Below are 17,117 nucleotides of genomic sequence, written 5' to 3' on the forward strand. Positions count from 1 at the left end.
GGCACACCAGCACTGCACTTGAGTTCTCATTGGGCCTCAGCTGCCTCCCCGTAGGGCAGGGCTCAGGACCTACAGCCTGCCATGCCCAAGACTCCCCCCCACCATGGGCTCCTGTGCTGCTGAGCCTCCCGGACAAGCACCGCCCCCTGCTCCATGGCGCCCAGTCCCATCGACCACCCAAGGGCTGAGGAGTGCAGGCACATGGCGCGGGACTGGCGGTCAGCTCTGCCTGCGGCCCTGGTGTGGGATCCACTAGGTGAAGCCAGCTGGACTCCTGAGTCTAGTGGGGACTTGGAGAACCTTTATGTCTAGCTAAGGGATTGTAGATACACCAATCAGCACTCTGTGTCTAGCTCAAGGTTTGTAAATGCACCAATCAGCACTCTGTGTCTAGCTCAAGGTTTGTAAATGCACCCATCAGCACTCTGTGTCTAGCTCAGGGTTTGTGAATGCACCAATCAGCACTCTGTATCTGGCTAATCTGGCGGGGACTTGCAGAACCTTTATGTCTAGCTAAGGGATTGTAGATACACCAATCAGCACTCTGTGTCTACCTCAAGGTTTGTAAATACACCAATCAGCACCCTGTGTCTAGCTCAAGGTTTGTAAATGCACCAATCAGTGCTCTGTGTCTAGCTAATCTAGTGGGGACTTGGAGAATCTTTATGTCTAGCTAAGGGATTGTAAATACACCAGTCAGCACTCTGTGTCTAGCTCAAGGTTTGTAAATACACCAATCAGCACCCTGTGTCTAGCTGAAGGTTTATAAATGCACCAATCAGTGCTCTGTGTCTAGCTAATCTAGTGAGGACTTGGAGAACTTTTGTGTCTAGCTCAGGGATTGTAAACGCACTAATCAGCACCCTGTCAAAACGGACCAATCAGCTCTCTGTAAAATGGACCAATCAGCAGGATGTGGGTGGGGCCAGATAAAGGATTAAAAGCAGGCTGCCCCAGCCAGCAGTGGCAATCTGTTCAGGTCCCCTTCAACACTGTGGAAGCTTTGTTCTTTCGCTCTTTGCAATAAATCTTGCTGCTGCTCACTCTTTGGGTCCGTACTGCCTTTATGAGCTGTAACACTCACCACAAAGGTCTGCAGCTTCACTCCTGAGCCGGCAAGACCACGAACCCACCAGAAGGAAGAAACTCTGAACACATCCGAACATCAGAAGGAACGAACTCCAGACACGCCTCCTTTAAGAACTGTAACACTCAGTTACAGTTACAGTGGCTTCATCCTTGAAGTCAGTGAGACCAAGAACCCACCAATTCCGGACACACTGGGAGCCTGGTCCAGAGCTTGAAACCCGGCAGCCATTCCATGTCTGTCTGAATTCTCCCATTCAGAGAAAGAGACTCCATATCTCCCAGCCTTCCCAGAAAAAGGACTGCCAAACCTACCTGTATTTGGGCTCTCCAGAAAAACAGAACCAATGTACATATATAGGGACAGCGGGCAGAGATTTTAAGAACTGGCTCATGCGAATGTAGAGGCTGGCAAGTCTGCAATCTCTAGGAACAGGCCCACAAGCTGGAAATTCAGGTAAGAGTTGACGTTGCCATCAGGAGTCCAAAATCCACAAAGCAGGCCCAACAGCCTGGAAACTCAGGCAGAGTGTCTGCGTTGCAGGATTGAGGAGAATTCCTTTTTCAGGAAACCTCAGTCTTAAGGCCTTCAACAGGTTGCGTTAGGCCCACCCACATTATGGAGGGTAATGTGCTTCAGTGAAAGCCTACTGATTTAAGTAGTAATCACACCTAAAAAATGCCTTCCTGGCAATACCTAGACTGGTGTTTGACCAAACAACTGGGCACCATAGCATAGCCAAGTTGACACCTAACAACCATCACACTGTCCCTGAACCAATCCCTGTGGCCAGGGAAATGGAATACACTCATTAGCTTCCTAGGACCACCTGGATTCCCACTGGAACTGGAGAGGCGGGTAGGGGGCTATAAATTGGAAAAGGGGGAAATGCATGCTGTGGAAACAGATAAATCCATGACAGAAAATTGCCCAGGGTTGTAGAGCTATTCATAGGGAAGCTAGATTCCAACCCACTCCCACCTTTGTTCCATGCTGCTTCCGCAGTTAGACTGTCAGCTTAGAGCAATGATTCTCAGCTTGGGTGAGGGGAGGGCAGAGGGAAGAGGGAAAGGAGTCTACCAGGATGCCTGGGGCGGGGTAACCTGATAAAGCCAGTGGATGCTATCACAGGAAGGAGACTCCTGGGGTGTTCTGGGCAGAGGTTGTGTGAGAGCCCTACCTACGATTCTGACCCAGAAGAGCCATCTCAGAGTTTCTGTAGTGATTTGTGTTGTTGGGGATGGAAACCACAGCATCTCTGCGAGCTTCTAGATATGGAAAGCCTGGTGGGGAGCCTGGTTTGGGTGGCAGGAAGAGAACACAAAGGCTCATGATAAGCCCTTGATAAAAATGTGGGGGCTGGAGGCTGGCCATAGGGGAGAAGGGTCTGTAGAGGGGAGAGGAGGTGCCCAGCAGATTCCAACCAATCAGAAAAGAAACTCCCCATGCCCAGCAGATTCCAACAAATCAGAAAAGAAACTCCCCACAAGGAGAACGATAGGTTACTTTTTAGGGAAGCCATGGCCAATATTTTCCATTTTAAGATGGTGCCTGTGTTGTGCTGGTCTCTTTCCACCAGTTAACCATTAGTAAAGTTTGCTAAACTCCACAGCCTTCTGTCTAAGGGGCGGTGAGGAAGGAAGGATCGTTACAGTAGGTAGTCAGGCAGACGTGAGCAGGGCAGGAGAGGGCCCCTACAACCAGGAATGTCAGGCAGCCATCAGGGGATGGTCAGGCGGCTGTTAAACTGTTTCTCTATTTTAGACCAATAATAATTGGTCATAGCCAGCACGAGGGAAAGGCAATTTCCCAATAGAAAATATCTGAAGCTGGTGATTAGCAGCTTCAGGATAAGATCTCAGGATTTGGGTGAGTGAGCTCAAGCATACGCGGTAAGAGGCAAAATGATGGTGTTTAATTGGTAGATAGGAGAACGCCTCAACTGCGCATGTGCACAACTTCAGTAAACACACTGCGTTTGGGGCCCCTCCCACGTGCTGGCAGGCCACTGCGCATGAGGACAGCCCACCCCACGGGAACAATCCAGGGAGAGGTAACACCGCCCCCTCCCTCAAAGCATGCTAACTAACGTATAAGACCCCAAGTCAAAGGCCACACAGCACTTGAATCTCTCATGTCCCCGCTTGGTTCTCTTCCAAGTGTACTTTACTTCCTTTTGTTCTTGCTCTAAAACTTTTAAATAAACTTTCACTCGGCTCTAAAAGTTGCCTCTGTCTCTCACTCTGCCTTATGCCCCTTGGTCAAATTCTTTCCTCTGAGGAAGCAAGAACTGAGGTTGCTGTAGACCTGTGTGGATTCGCTGCTGTTAACGAGATAGTGTTCAGGGTGGGGCGAAGCATGCTTGTTGGAAGGGATGGGCTGAAAACGCAGGAGTGGAGGCAGCGGGGTCAGGAGTCCTAGAGGTGACCTGGAGCAATGTGAGCAACTGCAAGGAACTTCAGGGACACCAGAGGACACCTAGGTGGCGGGTCCTTAAGTTATATGCTTTCATATTTGGGAAACGGAAAAAAAAAAAAAAAACTATTGCTTTGATTATACAAACTATAGAAAATAATGACAAAACTTTTGGGAGGCTAGGGATAAACTGAGTGCTTGGGCCTGGACACGTCCATGTGGAAATATATCTTCCCTGTGACGGAGGTTGATGTATATATGAGTTCCGTGTTTTGGAATTGTTAGTTTGATTTTGATTGATTGATTGGACTGAGACAAGGTCTCACTCTGTTGTCCAGGCTGGAGTGCTGTGGTGACTTCATAGCTCACTACAGTCTCAAATTCCTGGGCTCAAATTCCTCCTGCCTCAGTCTCCTGAGTAACTGGGATTACAGGCACATGCCACCAGACCTGGCTAATTTTTGTATTTTTCACAGAGACAGGGCCATGTTGCCCAGGCTGGTCTCAAACTCCTGGGCTCAGGAGATCCACCCACCTTGGTCTCCCAAAGTGCTGGGATGACATGTGTCCGCCACCGCGCCTGGCCTCATTAGCTTGATTTTAAGTGAGAATATTATTTGCTATCTTACAGGATTCTCATGAAGATAAAAGAAGAATGTAGAGGCCCCTTGATACACAGAAGGGGTGCCATTTCTTATTGGACTCAGCTTTTCTCCAGGGAGCTTTTCTGTTGAATTTTCTTTTCAGCACTGGGTCCACCAGGGGGCAGATGAAGAAAGGGCCTGGAGATTTGACAATGTCATTGGAGCACAGAGCTCCTCACTTTCAGACATGGTAAATACTGCTTCAAAGTCAGTTCAAGAAGATGAATAAGGCTAGACATTTTAGCTGCCCTTGCTTAACCCTTTTCCTCTTTCACATAAATGATATTCTTCCACAATTTATCCAATCCATTCCTGTCAATTTCCCATAAGGCAGTATGATTCTCTATGATGGAGAGGAAAAGAACTGATGTCTCAAATTTTCCCACTTTCTTATATAACTTCCTACAGCACTTACTAATTGAGTACACAGGAACATCTCACTCAACTTGGCAGTTTAATGAAGTTGTTATGTTTTAAGCAGACCCATTGTTCAACCTCTGTAACTATGACACTGCAAAACAGACTTAACACATCCCAGGAGGGCAGGCATGGGGGAGCAGAGGAGGATACTTTCTCTTGGATGTTCCCTTTAAGAAAAAGAGGAAATAAAATCCAGAAAGGAAGTACTCCTCGCCTTTTACGGTTAGAGGGCAGAAAGATTTTTTGTAGCAAACAACGACATTAGATCTCTTCTTATGTCACATGCTTTTCAACATTTCCTGGGTGCTGTTACCCAGCTGCTAAACTTATTTGCTGTGTAACTAATGTTATTTTACTTTTTCCAGACCTAACTGGCACTGCTCCTACCCAAGCTGCGATCACATGGCTAAACAGGTCTGGTCAGTACATCATGACCATGCGATGTCTCATGCTTCAGATTCCATTCTCAGCTCCCTGAAGGGCCAGGAGAGTCTGGTGCTGGGATCCTGGCAGGAGCATGCTAGCAAAATTCAGGATTTCTTTAGCCAAGGAATGGCAGACTTCCAACCTGCATAAGCAGTAATTTTATAACTGAAACGGATGTAAAAAACCGAGTGCATAACCTGAGAAAGAGAAAATGGAAGGACATCCCAGAGAAAAGGTGTTTTTTTTTTTAAGGAAATAAGGACAGAAAAATAAGAAGTAAAATGTCTACAGCAGAGTCTTGTGTCTATAACTCTCCCTCAAGCTGTGGTTGGAAAAGAACTTTCTTAAAAAGGTTTTCACAACTCTGTAATGAACTTGCTCACTCTGACAGCACTTTTGGTTGACCTGAGAGTACACACAGCTGTGAGGCTGACCTGTTTGGCCAGTGTCCTGACCTCAGGAGCCCTTACTGCTCAGGCAGGAATGCACTCAGCAGATGGCACCTGGCAGATGCGCCTCCCAGGTGACGCAGCAACTTTCTTCATAGAACCTGCTCTAGAACGAAACCTCTGGCTGCTCCCCTGCACCTCATAGGCCAGCTCTCTCACCCCTTGTCACTGAGCATAAAGATCATTCTCACCCAGGCCACAAACATGCTCTTTGTTTCCTGGGCTTAGAGAATCAGGGAAGGCTTCTAAGGGAAGTGCCATCTCTAATCCTGTAGGCGCAGCCAGGCCAGGGTGAGAGTGCTCTGGGGAGGAAAGCCAGCCTGTCCAAAGGCTTTGCAGTAAGCAAAAGCAGGATGCACTTTGGGAGCTGGAATAACTGAGGCATGGCTGGAACAGAGTCGGGGAAGTGTCAAGAAACGAGGCCAGGGAGGCAAGCAGGGGCCCTTCAGTCCCCTACTGCTCAAAGTGTAGCACAAAGACCGGCAGCACTGGTGTTCCCGGGAAGCTTGTTAGAAATGCAGAATTGCAGATTTATTGAATCAGAATCTTCATGTTAAGATCCCCAGGTGGCTGGGCAAGGTGGCTTATGCCTGTAATCCTAGCACTTTAGGGGGCTGAGGCTGGAGTCTCGCTTGAGCTCAGGAGTTTGAGACCAGCCTGGGAAATACGGTGAGAAACAAAAAAATCAACAAATTAGCCAGGTTTGGTGGTGCACGCCTGTGGTCTCAGCCTCTTGGGAGGCTGAGGCAGGAGAATCCTTAAGCCTGGGAGGTCAAGGCTGCAGTGAGCTGTGATCATACCACATACTCCAGCCTGGGCAACAGGGCAAGACCCTGTCTGAAAAAAAAAAACAAAAAAAATTCCGAGGTGACTGGATGCACAATCAATTTCGAGAAGCCCCACTCTGACTCCATTACGCAGTTCAGACTAGGGAACGATAGGAAGCCTCTGGACAATGAAGCAGGAGAATCACATGGTAAGACTTGTGATTTAGAAAAATCTTGCTTGCTGCAGAATAGGTAAAGTAGCAGGGACCAATATAGGCAGCAAGGGGGCCAACTAAGAGGCTGGTGCAATGGTCCTGGCAAGACATGGCCTCCGCCCTAAGGAGTGGGAATGGGGCATGGAGAGAGGTGGCCAGATTTGGTAGCCAATAGGAGACAGCAGCAGCAGGAACTGGTGGCTGAGGCTGCCTGGAGCAGCCCTGGAACTTCTCCCAAATGTGTGGCCCACTGACAGCTGGGCCCGGGTGAGGCCCAGGCGCTGGCAGCAGCATAGCAGGGTGGGGAATGCAGTATCAGTGGGTGTGGGACTCCAAAACCAGAGTCCTTCTGTGTCTGCACACGTCGCCTGGTGCAGAATGTGAGCAAACTGGTTTTCACATATGCTCAGTGTGTGTCCCATTCAATGTACGGTGCTTTGCTGTCCCTGCAGCTGGGCTCTGGGGTTGGTACTTCTGTTGCTCACTCTCCAATTTGAACAAGCCACATGCAAAGCAGGAAGCCTGCCTGGAGTTCTTGGGGAGAAATACTGCAGCGTTCGTTAGTATCAAGCAAGGACGATTTCGGCCAGAGAAATTTGTCAAACCCACTCCCCTTACCCGATAAAAGTCTCAGTAAAAAAAAGTGACGACTAAGAACTTATAAGCAAAATATGTTTATGAAAAAGAAATCCTGTTGTAGGCCAAGAACAGAATCCCTCTGCACCTGAAGAACACTGCTTAGAAGCAAAATTCCTTTAGCAAGCCTTCTACCTTTGGAGCAAGTCAACCATGCAAAGGAGTTGACTGAGTCCAAAGGAAAACTCTAGATCGCTGTTTATGCCAAATACATGAATAATAATAAGATGGGGAAATTTCCCTAATTACTCTTGCTGAGTAAAGAAGTGAGTTTAATCTGAACCAGCACATATCGAGGCATCTACTGCAGGGTACAGTGGTGAAGAGTCAGCCAGGGTAGGGCACTGGGTCGGGGGTCCCTTTGGCAGGCTCCAGACTAAGCTGGAGTGGAGGTTTCTCAGCACTGGGCACCAACACTGCTCTGCTGACAAGAGTTGGAAGGATTGTCTCTGTGCTGAGAGCCTAAGGAGAGTTCCCTCCAGATTCTGGGCTGCAACCATATTCATAATAAAAGAAGAGGGGGCTGAAGGCTGAGGAAGGGGAGGGATGCTGTGGGCCTGACCAGTCTAACTGACCCATGGCCCTTGCCTGTTCTGGCCCTGCTGGGACCTTCTGCTCTTTATCCACCTGTTGTGCACCGATGGGGGTCAGAGTGGCAGGTTTCTCTTCTGCCTAGCCTGCTGTGAAATGAAACAGCAACTGGAAATATGAAAACATAAAAAGGAACTTCCAGAGTCCCTGGCATTTATCTTCCTTCACCTTATGGCATGACTAACATAGAACTGCAAACAGGTATAATTACAATGGAAAGTTTAGCTGCACCTGATTGGCTGCTTAAGAGAACTTACTCAACAATGATTGGGCACTCAGGGTGCTCAAGGCATTGGGCTTTGCATCAGAGGGGAAGCAACAGCAAAAAGGTGATCCAGGCACTCAGAGGCCTTGGAGTCAGAAAATCCAGCTCAGCCACTTACTAGGCATCTGAACTTGGACAAAATAGCTGATCCCTCCAAGTCGTTTCTCATCCATAACAAGGAGGTAATAAACAAAAAAAACCCAAAAAACAGAAGTACCGGCCAGGCGTGGTGGCTCATGCCTGTAATCCCAGCACTTTGGGAGGCTGAGGCAGGCAGATCACAAGATCAGGAGTACAAGACCAGCCTGGCCAACATGGTGAAACCCTATCTCTACTAAAAATACAAAAATTAGCCGGGCGTGATGGTGGACGCCTGTAGTCCCAGCTACTCAGGAGGCTGAGGAAGGAGAATCACTTGAACCCAGGAGGTGGAGGTTGCAGTGAGCCGAGATTGGGCCACTGCACCCCAGCCTGGGTGGCAGAGCGAGACTCTGTCTCAAAGAAAAACAAACAAAAAAAGACACAGAAGTATTCAGATAGCTCCCTAATCTTTCCACCCCAATCACCATGGGTCTACCTGACATCTAACCCACATTGCCAAGTCTTCTCTTGTTGTAATGGAAGAGTCCTATCAATGGCCAGTCTCACCACTATCCTTCAGTTCTAACCCTCCCCACCTCTCGAGCTAGCCCTTTCCTAAATCATTCTCTCTCTGCTGGATCACTTCCACCAGCATGTCATTCTACTCCAGTATCTCCCATCTTAGAAACCACCACTACCTGCGAGCAAAAGCGAACCTCTCAACCCCACAGCCCTCTGCAGTTATCCATTCATCTCCACTTTCTTCACAGCAAAATAGAGCTATTTACCCTTTGTCCTGACCTCCTGGGAGTTCATTCCTCAATGTGCTCCAGCAGTCTCTGTCCTCCCTATTCTGCTGGAGCAGTTACTGGCAGGGTCACCACCACTGCTGAATGCAGTGGACTATCCCCACATTATTCTACCTTAAAAACAGACAGAGGTCTTGTTATGGTTGCCCAGGCTGGCCTCAAACTCCTGGCCTCAAGCAATCCTCCCGCCTCGGCCTCTCAAAGTGTTGGGATTATAGGAATGAGCCACCATGCCTGGCAACATATTCCGCTTTTAACAGCATATGCCTTAACCAGTGCCCCTTATGCCTTTCCTGCAATGCCTTTCTGCCTTGGCTGCAGGGACGTCGCACTCTTGGTTTTTGGTCGTTCCTGCAAGGCAGGTAATTCTCAATCACGCTTGCAGGCTCCTTCTTTAACCCACTTGTCAGAAGGCCCCAGGACTCTGTCTTGGGTCCTCCTCTACTGCATTTCCTATCTACACATCTTCGCCAGGTTACCTGATAAGGTCCCACAGCTCTAAATCCCTTCTCTAGCTGATGGCTTTCTGAACCGTTCTCTCCAGCTGGGGCTGTCTCCTGAGTCAGAGCCGCAGACTGGTGTGTTATCTTCAAGTGGTGGTCTGACAGGAACCTCAAGGGAAAACTTCCAGTCCAAGCTCTTGATCCCCTCCTCCTAAACACATGCCTCAGCATCTTCCCCGCCTCAGTAAGCACAGCCCCACCATCTACCCCAGTATGCTCACGCCCCAAGCCCTCTCTGCTCCTGGTTCCTCCCGTGCAGTGGTGCTACCTCCAAACTGCTTTCAAATAAGCTCCTTCTCCAGCCACTGCCACTCACTGGGCTGAAGCTGCCCTTGCACACTGTACTCTCTCCACCTGTCTCCGTGCCTCTCCTCTTATCCCTCAGCAGCTGTTCCCAAAAGGGGAATTCAAGGAATGTCACTCCTTGCCCCAAACCCTTTCCTCCTGAACCAGCGGAAAACTGAGATTCCCTCTAGGGCGGCAGGGCCTGGTAACCTGCCCCCGCATCACCAACTTCTTTCCAATCCACTCTTCCCCTTGCTCATGATGCTTTAGACACATCGGCTTCCTTTCAGTTCCTTGAATAGATCAAGTTCTTTCCCACCCCAGGGCCTTGCACCCACTACTTCTTTTCTTGGAAAACGTTTCCTCCAGAGCTTTGCAAGGCTTTCTGTTCATTCTTTGGCTTATCACCCCAAATGTCACTTCCTCAAAGAGACCTTTTTCTGACCACAACACTTAAAAATGGGCACTGTCAATACAACTGCTTTCTTCAAAGCATCCATCACAATCTGCAGTATTCGTTTGTTTTCTTGTCAACTGTCTCCTCTCTATTAGGAAGTAAGCCTCCCGAGGGCAAGGATCTCGTCTGCCACACTCACTGCCGCACCTCCACAGTATACAGTAGCGCCTGGCACTTAGTTGATGGTAAATATATCACTATGGACCGGCCACCCATCTAACAGGGGTTTTGTGAGAAATTAGAGCATAAAGAGCACAGCATAGTATACTGCCCGTTAGCAAATCCACAATACGTATGGCTATTACCATTGATTGCCATGGTTGGTGATTCGTGGAAGTTCTGGGGAATCACATGAACCTGTGTATCTGTGACTCACGTGAGCATATGTTCTTCCTAATACAGAGTATCTGTTTTGTTTTTTTGAGACAGGTTATTGTTCTGTCACCCAGGCTGGAGTGCAGTGGCAGATCACAGCTCACTGTACCCTTGACCACCTGGGCTCAAGGAATCCACCCACCTCAGCCTCCCAAGTAGCTGGGACTACAGGTGAGTGCCACCATGCCTGGCTAATTGTTTGTTTGATTTTCTGTAGAGATGAGGTCTCATTGTATTGCCCAGCCTGGTCTCAAATTCCTGAGCTCAAGCAATCCTCCTGCCTCGGCCTCCCAAAGTGCTGGGATTACAGGCGTGTGCCACCACACCTGGTAAGCGGTGTTTCTACCAAGCTTTTGTTCTTGATGGATTTGGGGTTTCATTTTTGCTAAGTCATAAAACCAGAATAAAACTCTGGGAAGTGGCATTAGCCTCCACTGGGGCAAGGAAAAGTCATTAGATCAGAATCAAAACCATTTGTACTGAAGCTTGGAGGCAGAACTTGGCACCAGGCAGTCCAGGTCTTGTCAGGAAGTTCAGTGCCAAAAATACACATGAAGGAACAGCAATCCACAGCATGAGGTTTAGAGTTCAGTCTCTGGAGGCAGATGGCTAGCTCTAATTCTGTCTGGGGGCATGACACTGACGAAATTATTGGTGTGCTTCCATTTTGTCATCTGTAAACTGGAATAATGGTGGCATTTGGCTCAAAAGTTTGTAAGTATAAAATGGGTAATCTATGTAAAATATTCCTGGCGTGCAGCAACACATTTTAATTATTCCAATAATCTACAAATAGGGAGTGGGACAAAAATATTTAACAACCACATGCCAAATAGACTTAAAAAATAGATTGCTTTCTGAGTTTAGATGTAAAATGAGGGTATGGCAGAGCTGGGGCCTGGGAGGGGTCCCTGGGGAGCTCTGAGGGCAGCAGGGTTGCTCTTGCCAGACCCTCACTTCCCCACTTGGGCCTCCTGACTCAGGCCCTACTGGAGACTTCAGCTCTCAGGGAAGTTGCGGAAAGAAGTGGTATTAGCATGCCAGGGGCCTGGACGGAAGAAAGGACTGCCACACAGCCAGGCAAACAACCATCTTGGAATCAATCATATGTTTTCTTTTCTGTTCTGGCTGAAGAGAGACCACTGGGCTTTTGAGATGGTTTTGATTTGAGGGAAGAAGCACCATCACATCTCTAGTGCTGTTGAGGAGGCACTGAACCTAAGCACGGCAGTGAAAATTAAGAATGAAAAACAGTGTTTAGGGATTAATATCTAGAATACATAGAGAACTCCCACAGCTCAATAACATAAAAACCCCAAGCAACTCACTTTTTAAAAATGGACAGAGGATTTGAATAGACGTTTCTCCAAAGAAGAGACACCAATGGTAATCAAGCATGTGAAAAGATGCTCAACATGACTGATCATCAGGGAAAGGCAAATCAAAACCACAGTGAAACAACACTTCACACTCATTAGGATGGCTACTTCCGAAAATAACAGAAAACAAGTGTTAGTGAGGATGTGGAGAAACTGGAACCCTTGGTGCGTTGTTGGTGGAAATGTAAAATGATATAGTTGATGTGGAAAACAATATGGCATTTCCTCAAAAAAAAAATTAAACATAGAATTACCATATGATGCAGCAATTCTACTTCAGGGCATATACACAGAAGAACCGAAAGCAGGGACTCCAACAGAATTGCACACTAGTGTTCACAGCAGCATCATTCACAACAGCCAGAGGGTAAGAACAATATGAGTGTCTATCGATGGATGAGTGGATAAACAAAACGTGGCCGATACATACGATGGAATATTATTCAGCCTTGCAAAGGAAGGAAATTTCTGACACATGCTACAACATCCATGAACCTTGGGGACATTATACTGAGTGAAATAAGCCACTCACAAAAGGACAAACACTGTATGATTCCACTTATATGAGGTACCTAGTCAATTTAATAGAAACAGAAAATAAGTGGTGGCTGCCAGGAGTTTAATGGGAGGAGAGAATGGGGAGTTGTCGTTTAACAGGTACAGAGTTTGCCTGGCAAGATGAAGAGCTTATGCAGCTGGATGGTAGTGATGACAGCACAGCAGTGAGGATGTCCTGAATGCCACGGAACTGTACACTGAAAAATGGTGACGGTGCTAACTTTATGTGAATTTCACCATGATTTTAAAAGAGCCCAGTGTTTATTATCAACCTCATTACAAGAGGAGCTTTGTTCAAAATTTCAAGTATTTGTTCAAAAGGTTTATTTAATGAACATCTATTAGTTTCTAAGCCCTGTGTTCAGTGCTAAGGGAGAGGGGAGAAAGGAAAGGCCTTAAGAACCTCACACTTCATCAGGAGAGAAGGGGAAGAAGGTAAGCTGAGAAGACATGAGAAGGATCTTCATTAAAAAAAATTCCTGCCAGGTACAGTGGCTCACGCCTGTAATCCCAGCATTTTGGGAGGCCGAGGTGGGCGGATCACCTGAGGTCAGGAGTTCAAGACCAGCCTGACCAATATGATGAAACCCTGTCCCTACTAAAAATACAAAAATTAGCCGGGCATGGTGGCACGCACCTGTAATCCCAGCTACTTGGGAGGCTGAGGCAGGAGAATAGCTTGAACTTGGGAGGCAGAGGTTGCGGAGAGCCGAGATCATGCCATTACACTCCAGCCTGGGCAATAAGAGTGAAACTCTGTCTCAAAAAAAATTCTTTTAAGGGGCAGGCTGGACTCGAACTCGTGGGCTCAAGGGATCCTCCTGCCTCAGCCTCCCATGTAACTGGGACTACAGATGCACGCCACTGCCCCCTGCTAAGATAAGGATCTTAATAAATAAAAGTGGAAGAATGGACGAGATAGCATCTGCACAGGGCTTGATGTGCACCTCATCACACCAAACAGAATTTAAGAGAGGAAACTAGATTCAAACACAACAGTCTTGGAAGAAATTAAGGGGTTGATTCATTAATACCTGTGGAAAAGAAAATCTTTAAAATGGTAACAGAAGGAATACGGTGGAGATAGAAAAAGTTGGCTGCTATAAAGAGACATCTGAAATAATTCTACAGTAAGAGAATGACTAAATACTGCTAAAATGCAAGAGTGGAATTAAATTCACCACAGAGTCACCAGTTACAGCCAGCGACGCCTGAAATAAACTTTCCAGCAAGGAAGCTGCATTTTCAGGACCTTCTCTGTTATTCATACCATGACTTTCTTTTCCACAACCAGTTAGGACTTTTGCCACAGACAACCTGGTGGGAGGCTCAGGTCAGTGTCTGTCAGTGCCTGAGGCCAGCTGAGTTAGAGGAGGGTGACTAAGAAGAAAAGGAGACAACTGGGAAGGATTCCAGGCCCGGGGCCATTCTTGCTCTTTGCTTGTGCACATTACAGGCTGTTCCGAATATTAAACATGACATTAAAAAAGATGCCTCACTCACCTGAAATGCAGAAATATTTATTTTGGTTTCCTTCATTGTTTTTGGAAATTTTGTTTTGGTTTATAAAACACAGAAATAGCCAACACTTAAAGCAAACATTCAAAACCCCAAGGTGACAAATTATTGACTTTTTGTGCAATTAAGAATACATATATGAAGTTAGGCTACCAAATAGTGTTATTACAATGACAATTCTTTAGTGCAAGCCCTGTTGTGCTTGTATATAATACATGTACTCTCACATACCCCAAAATAGCTGCTTTAAATGTACAAATGACAGCTCAATTCAGTCAAATGTGGCAAAGACTCACAATAAAGTGAACTGCTGTTAATTTCCCAAATTAACTTTAAAAAATCCCTGGAGAAGTTAATCCCAGGAAATGAACTTTCCAGATTTCTACATCCTAGAATTTTGGCTTGTCAAACACATTTCATAGAAACCAGGTAGCATTATAAGAACATTTGCTTATTACTGTCCATTTCAATAAGTACTCAAGTATATTTACTCCCTTAATAGCTTTAAAGAAATGCTTGCCTGAGAGTTTATTTTTTGGGGAAAAAAGCAAGTTAATCCCAACATGATCTTTTGATATGAAAACCACATTAAAAATCTGTTGGCCTTTACACAGAGTGAGTGGCTCAGTGAAGATAAAGTAGACAGTTATTCAGGCGTCACAGCTGAGCATGGCTGATCCAGGTAACTCTTTGTTGAAATGCTTCTCTTCACTATAGAATCTAAGGCAGATTTTTAAATAACCCCTGGAAAAGGATGGAGTAGGGGAATCAGGCCTGGAGAACCGAGTCCAAGAGCATTCTGCCATGAAAGAATCCACGCGTTCTGATGAGCACCCATTTGCCGGAGGCTCCTTTTCTGCACGGTTCTGAGTTGGATCTGCCCTCCCGCTTACTGGAAACCTTATGCTCCAACAGAAACCACAGGGGACTGGAGAAGAACATGAGTTTCGTAACCCTTATGAATCAGAAGGGTTCTGTGAATGCCTGTGAGAAGGGACAGTAGCAGGGATTTAAAAAGATCTCTGGTCCGCTTGTGAGATTCTCCAGCCAGTACAGTTGTTCTTATTTTTAAAGGGAACACTTCCCTCTAGCGCACTGTACTCTTTAGAGCAGCAGACAGCTGCAGAATTTGCAGCAAGTAGCAGACATCTCAGAGATAGCAAAGTCCTAACCCCTTGATTAGAAAAACAGGGAGACAGAAGATTTAAAACCCACTTTTTAAACTGAGGAAGTCCCAAATAACTTAGCACATTTATAGTATCCCCTTTACAATTTTTAAGGCTCATTTTGGAAAGTGTGTATTACCATAAACATGGTCTGCAACACGAGGTGACTGTAAGGCAGTGTTCTGTTTCCTCTAGCATTCCTATGAGAAGAACCCCGAATGGACAAGTCAAACATGAACGCTTCCTTCCCTACACTTGCTGTATTCAAAATTAACAACATGAAGGCCATCAGCAGGAGAAGAGATTGTGGAACTGTGCCATTTCCTCTGAGCTTTCTTCTTCACACTAAACCTTGATAGTGGAATACAGTTCATCTATTTGCGACCTGAAATAGTTCCGCAGCTCTGGCCTTTTCGCCTTCATTGTTGGAGTCAGAAGGCCATTGTCGATAGAAAATAATTCAGGGTGCAGTGTGATGCCTTTGACCTGCCAATAAACAAGGCAGTTAAAAGAGGAAAGAGGACACAGGCCACCGGTCTAAAAAGCACGTAAGCCTTGGAGGGGATCAACACTCTCCAGCCATCTAATCCATCCTTTTATTTCAGCCAAGCTGCACTTTCTCAACAAAGGACAGGCATCCATTCTTACGATAGGATTCGGGATCATATTCTGATGTCCAGGAAAAGAGAATAAATGCTCTTGATTTAAAAACCTTTCCCCTGTCAAACTACTCCATTATTTATTCCTTATGTATGTCTTTAGGTCACCCCATATGTTTATATAATCTACCGGTAAAAAAATCTTAAGTGGAAAATTTGTTTTACAGGAATTCATGCACTCAGATGAAGGTCATACCTGTTCAAATGGTTTCAGACCAGAATCCTTCCCAAGTCTCACCATGTCTTCGAGGATAGCTTTTTTGACATCCTAATAGGGTAACAAAAATAAATTACTTCCTCTGTTGGAGGTCCCTGAATATCTACAGGTAGATTTAATGCCAAGTTGTGATGAGGACAGACTGGACCCTTCAGAACCTTACCTTATTTCTGCACAGTTCCTCAAAGGACCCTTCAAATCCTCTCTTTCGGGCCCAGGAACATAATGTCTCGACATCTGGCACCACAATTGCAATGAGAAATGCCTTTAACACAGACAAATGAGTTATTACATAGCTTGATCCAAATGCTCTAAAATAGTGGTTCTTTATTTTTCCATCTTGTGGCCCCCTGGGAGAATATGATGAAAGTTATGGTTCATCTCTTCAGAACATACTACCCCCCTCCCCCAGGAGTTCACTCAGCCCAGATTAAGAACTCCTGGCTCTAAAATGTGGTAGGCATCAGGAATTTTGCAATTAATGTTTTTAAAAAACCACTGGAAATACCAATCTAACAAATCTCTAATTTGTATTTACTTTTGTATACTTATTTTTTAAAAGCAGGGTCAAATAAACAAGGTGATGGATATCAGATAACTGATTTTAAAAAAAGGGAAAAAAAGGGAGCCTGTCTCATGCTTGTAATCCTAGCACTTTGGGAAGCCAATGGGGATTACTTGAGGCCAGGAGTTCGAGACCAGCCTGGGCAACATAGTGAGACTCCATCTCTACCAAAAAATTGAAAATCAGCTGGGTGTGGTGGCTTGCACCTGTAATCCCAGCTACTCAGGAGGCTGAGGTAGGAGGATCCCCTGGAACCCAGCAGTTTGAAGCTGTAATGAGCTATGACTGCCATTACACTCCAGCCTGGACAACAGAGTGAGACCCTATCTTTAAGAAAATAAACAAAATTTATATAGGTTCATTTTTAAAGAAAAATCTCTAATATCCCATTCTTTATAATCTACTAACAATAAAATTAAAAATCAAAAGAATGAGAAGATTCTAGATCAAACGAAAATAGCTGCAATCTCAAAGAAAAATAAGTGCATTCTCTTATAAGAAAATATCCTAAAATAATTTTAAAATCTAACAACTTTTCTTTTTTTTTTATTATACTTTAAGTTTTAGGGTACATGTGCACAACGTGCAGGTTAGTTACATATGTATACATGTGCCATGTTGGTGTGCTGC

General features: G+C 45.9%; 1 protein-coding gene across 14 annotated transcripts in view; it reads right to left on the reverse strand.

The window, feature by feature from the left end:
- Positions 1 to 13,866: 13,866 nt before the first annotated feature.
- ACSL1 (acyl-CoA synthetase long chain family member 1) overlaps positions 13,867 to 17,117 on the reverse strand; it is a 72,004-nt gene continuing 68,753 nt past the window's right edge. For all 14 annotated transcript variants that reach the window (XM_063664375.1, XM_054484148.2, XM_063664371.1 and 11 more), the window contains 3 exons: positions 16,086 to 16,187; positions 15,902 to 15,973; positions 13,867 to 15,532 (listed from right to left, as the gene is read on the reverse strand). In XM_063664375.1, coding sequence (XP_063520445.1) covers positions 15,392 to 15,532; positions 15,902 to 15,973; positions 16,086 to 16,187 — 315 coding nt within the window. In that variant the 3' untranslated portion in view covers positions 13,867 to 15,391. The remainder of the gene's footprint in view (positions 15,533 to 15,901; positions 15,974 to 16,085; positions 16,188 to 17,117) is intronic.

This window comes from Pongo pygmaeus, chromosome 3, assembly GCF_028885625.2.
Source record: "Pongo pygmaeus isolate AG05252 chromosome 3, NHGRI_mPonPyg2-v2.0_pri, whole genome shotgun sequence".
NCBI lineage: Eukaryota > Metazoa > Chordata > Mammalia > Primates > Hominidae > Pongo > Pongo pygmaeus.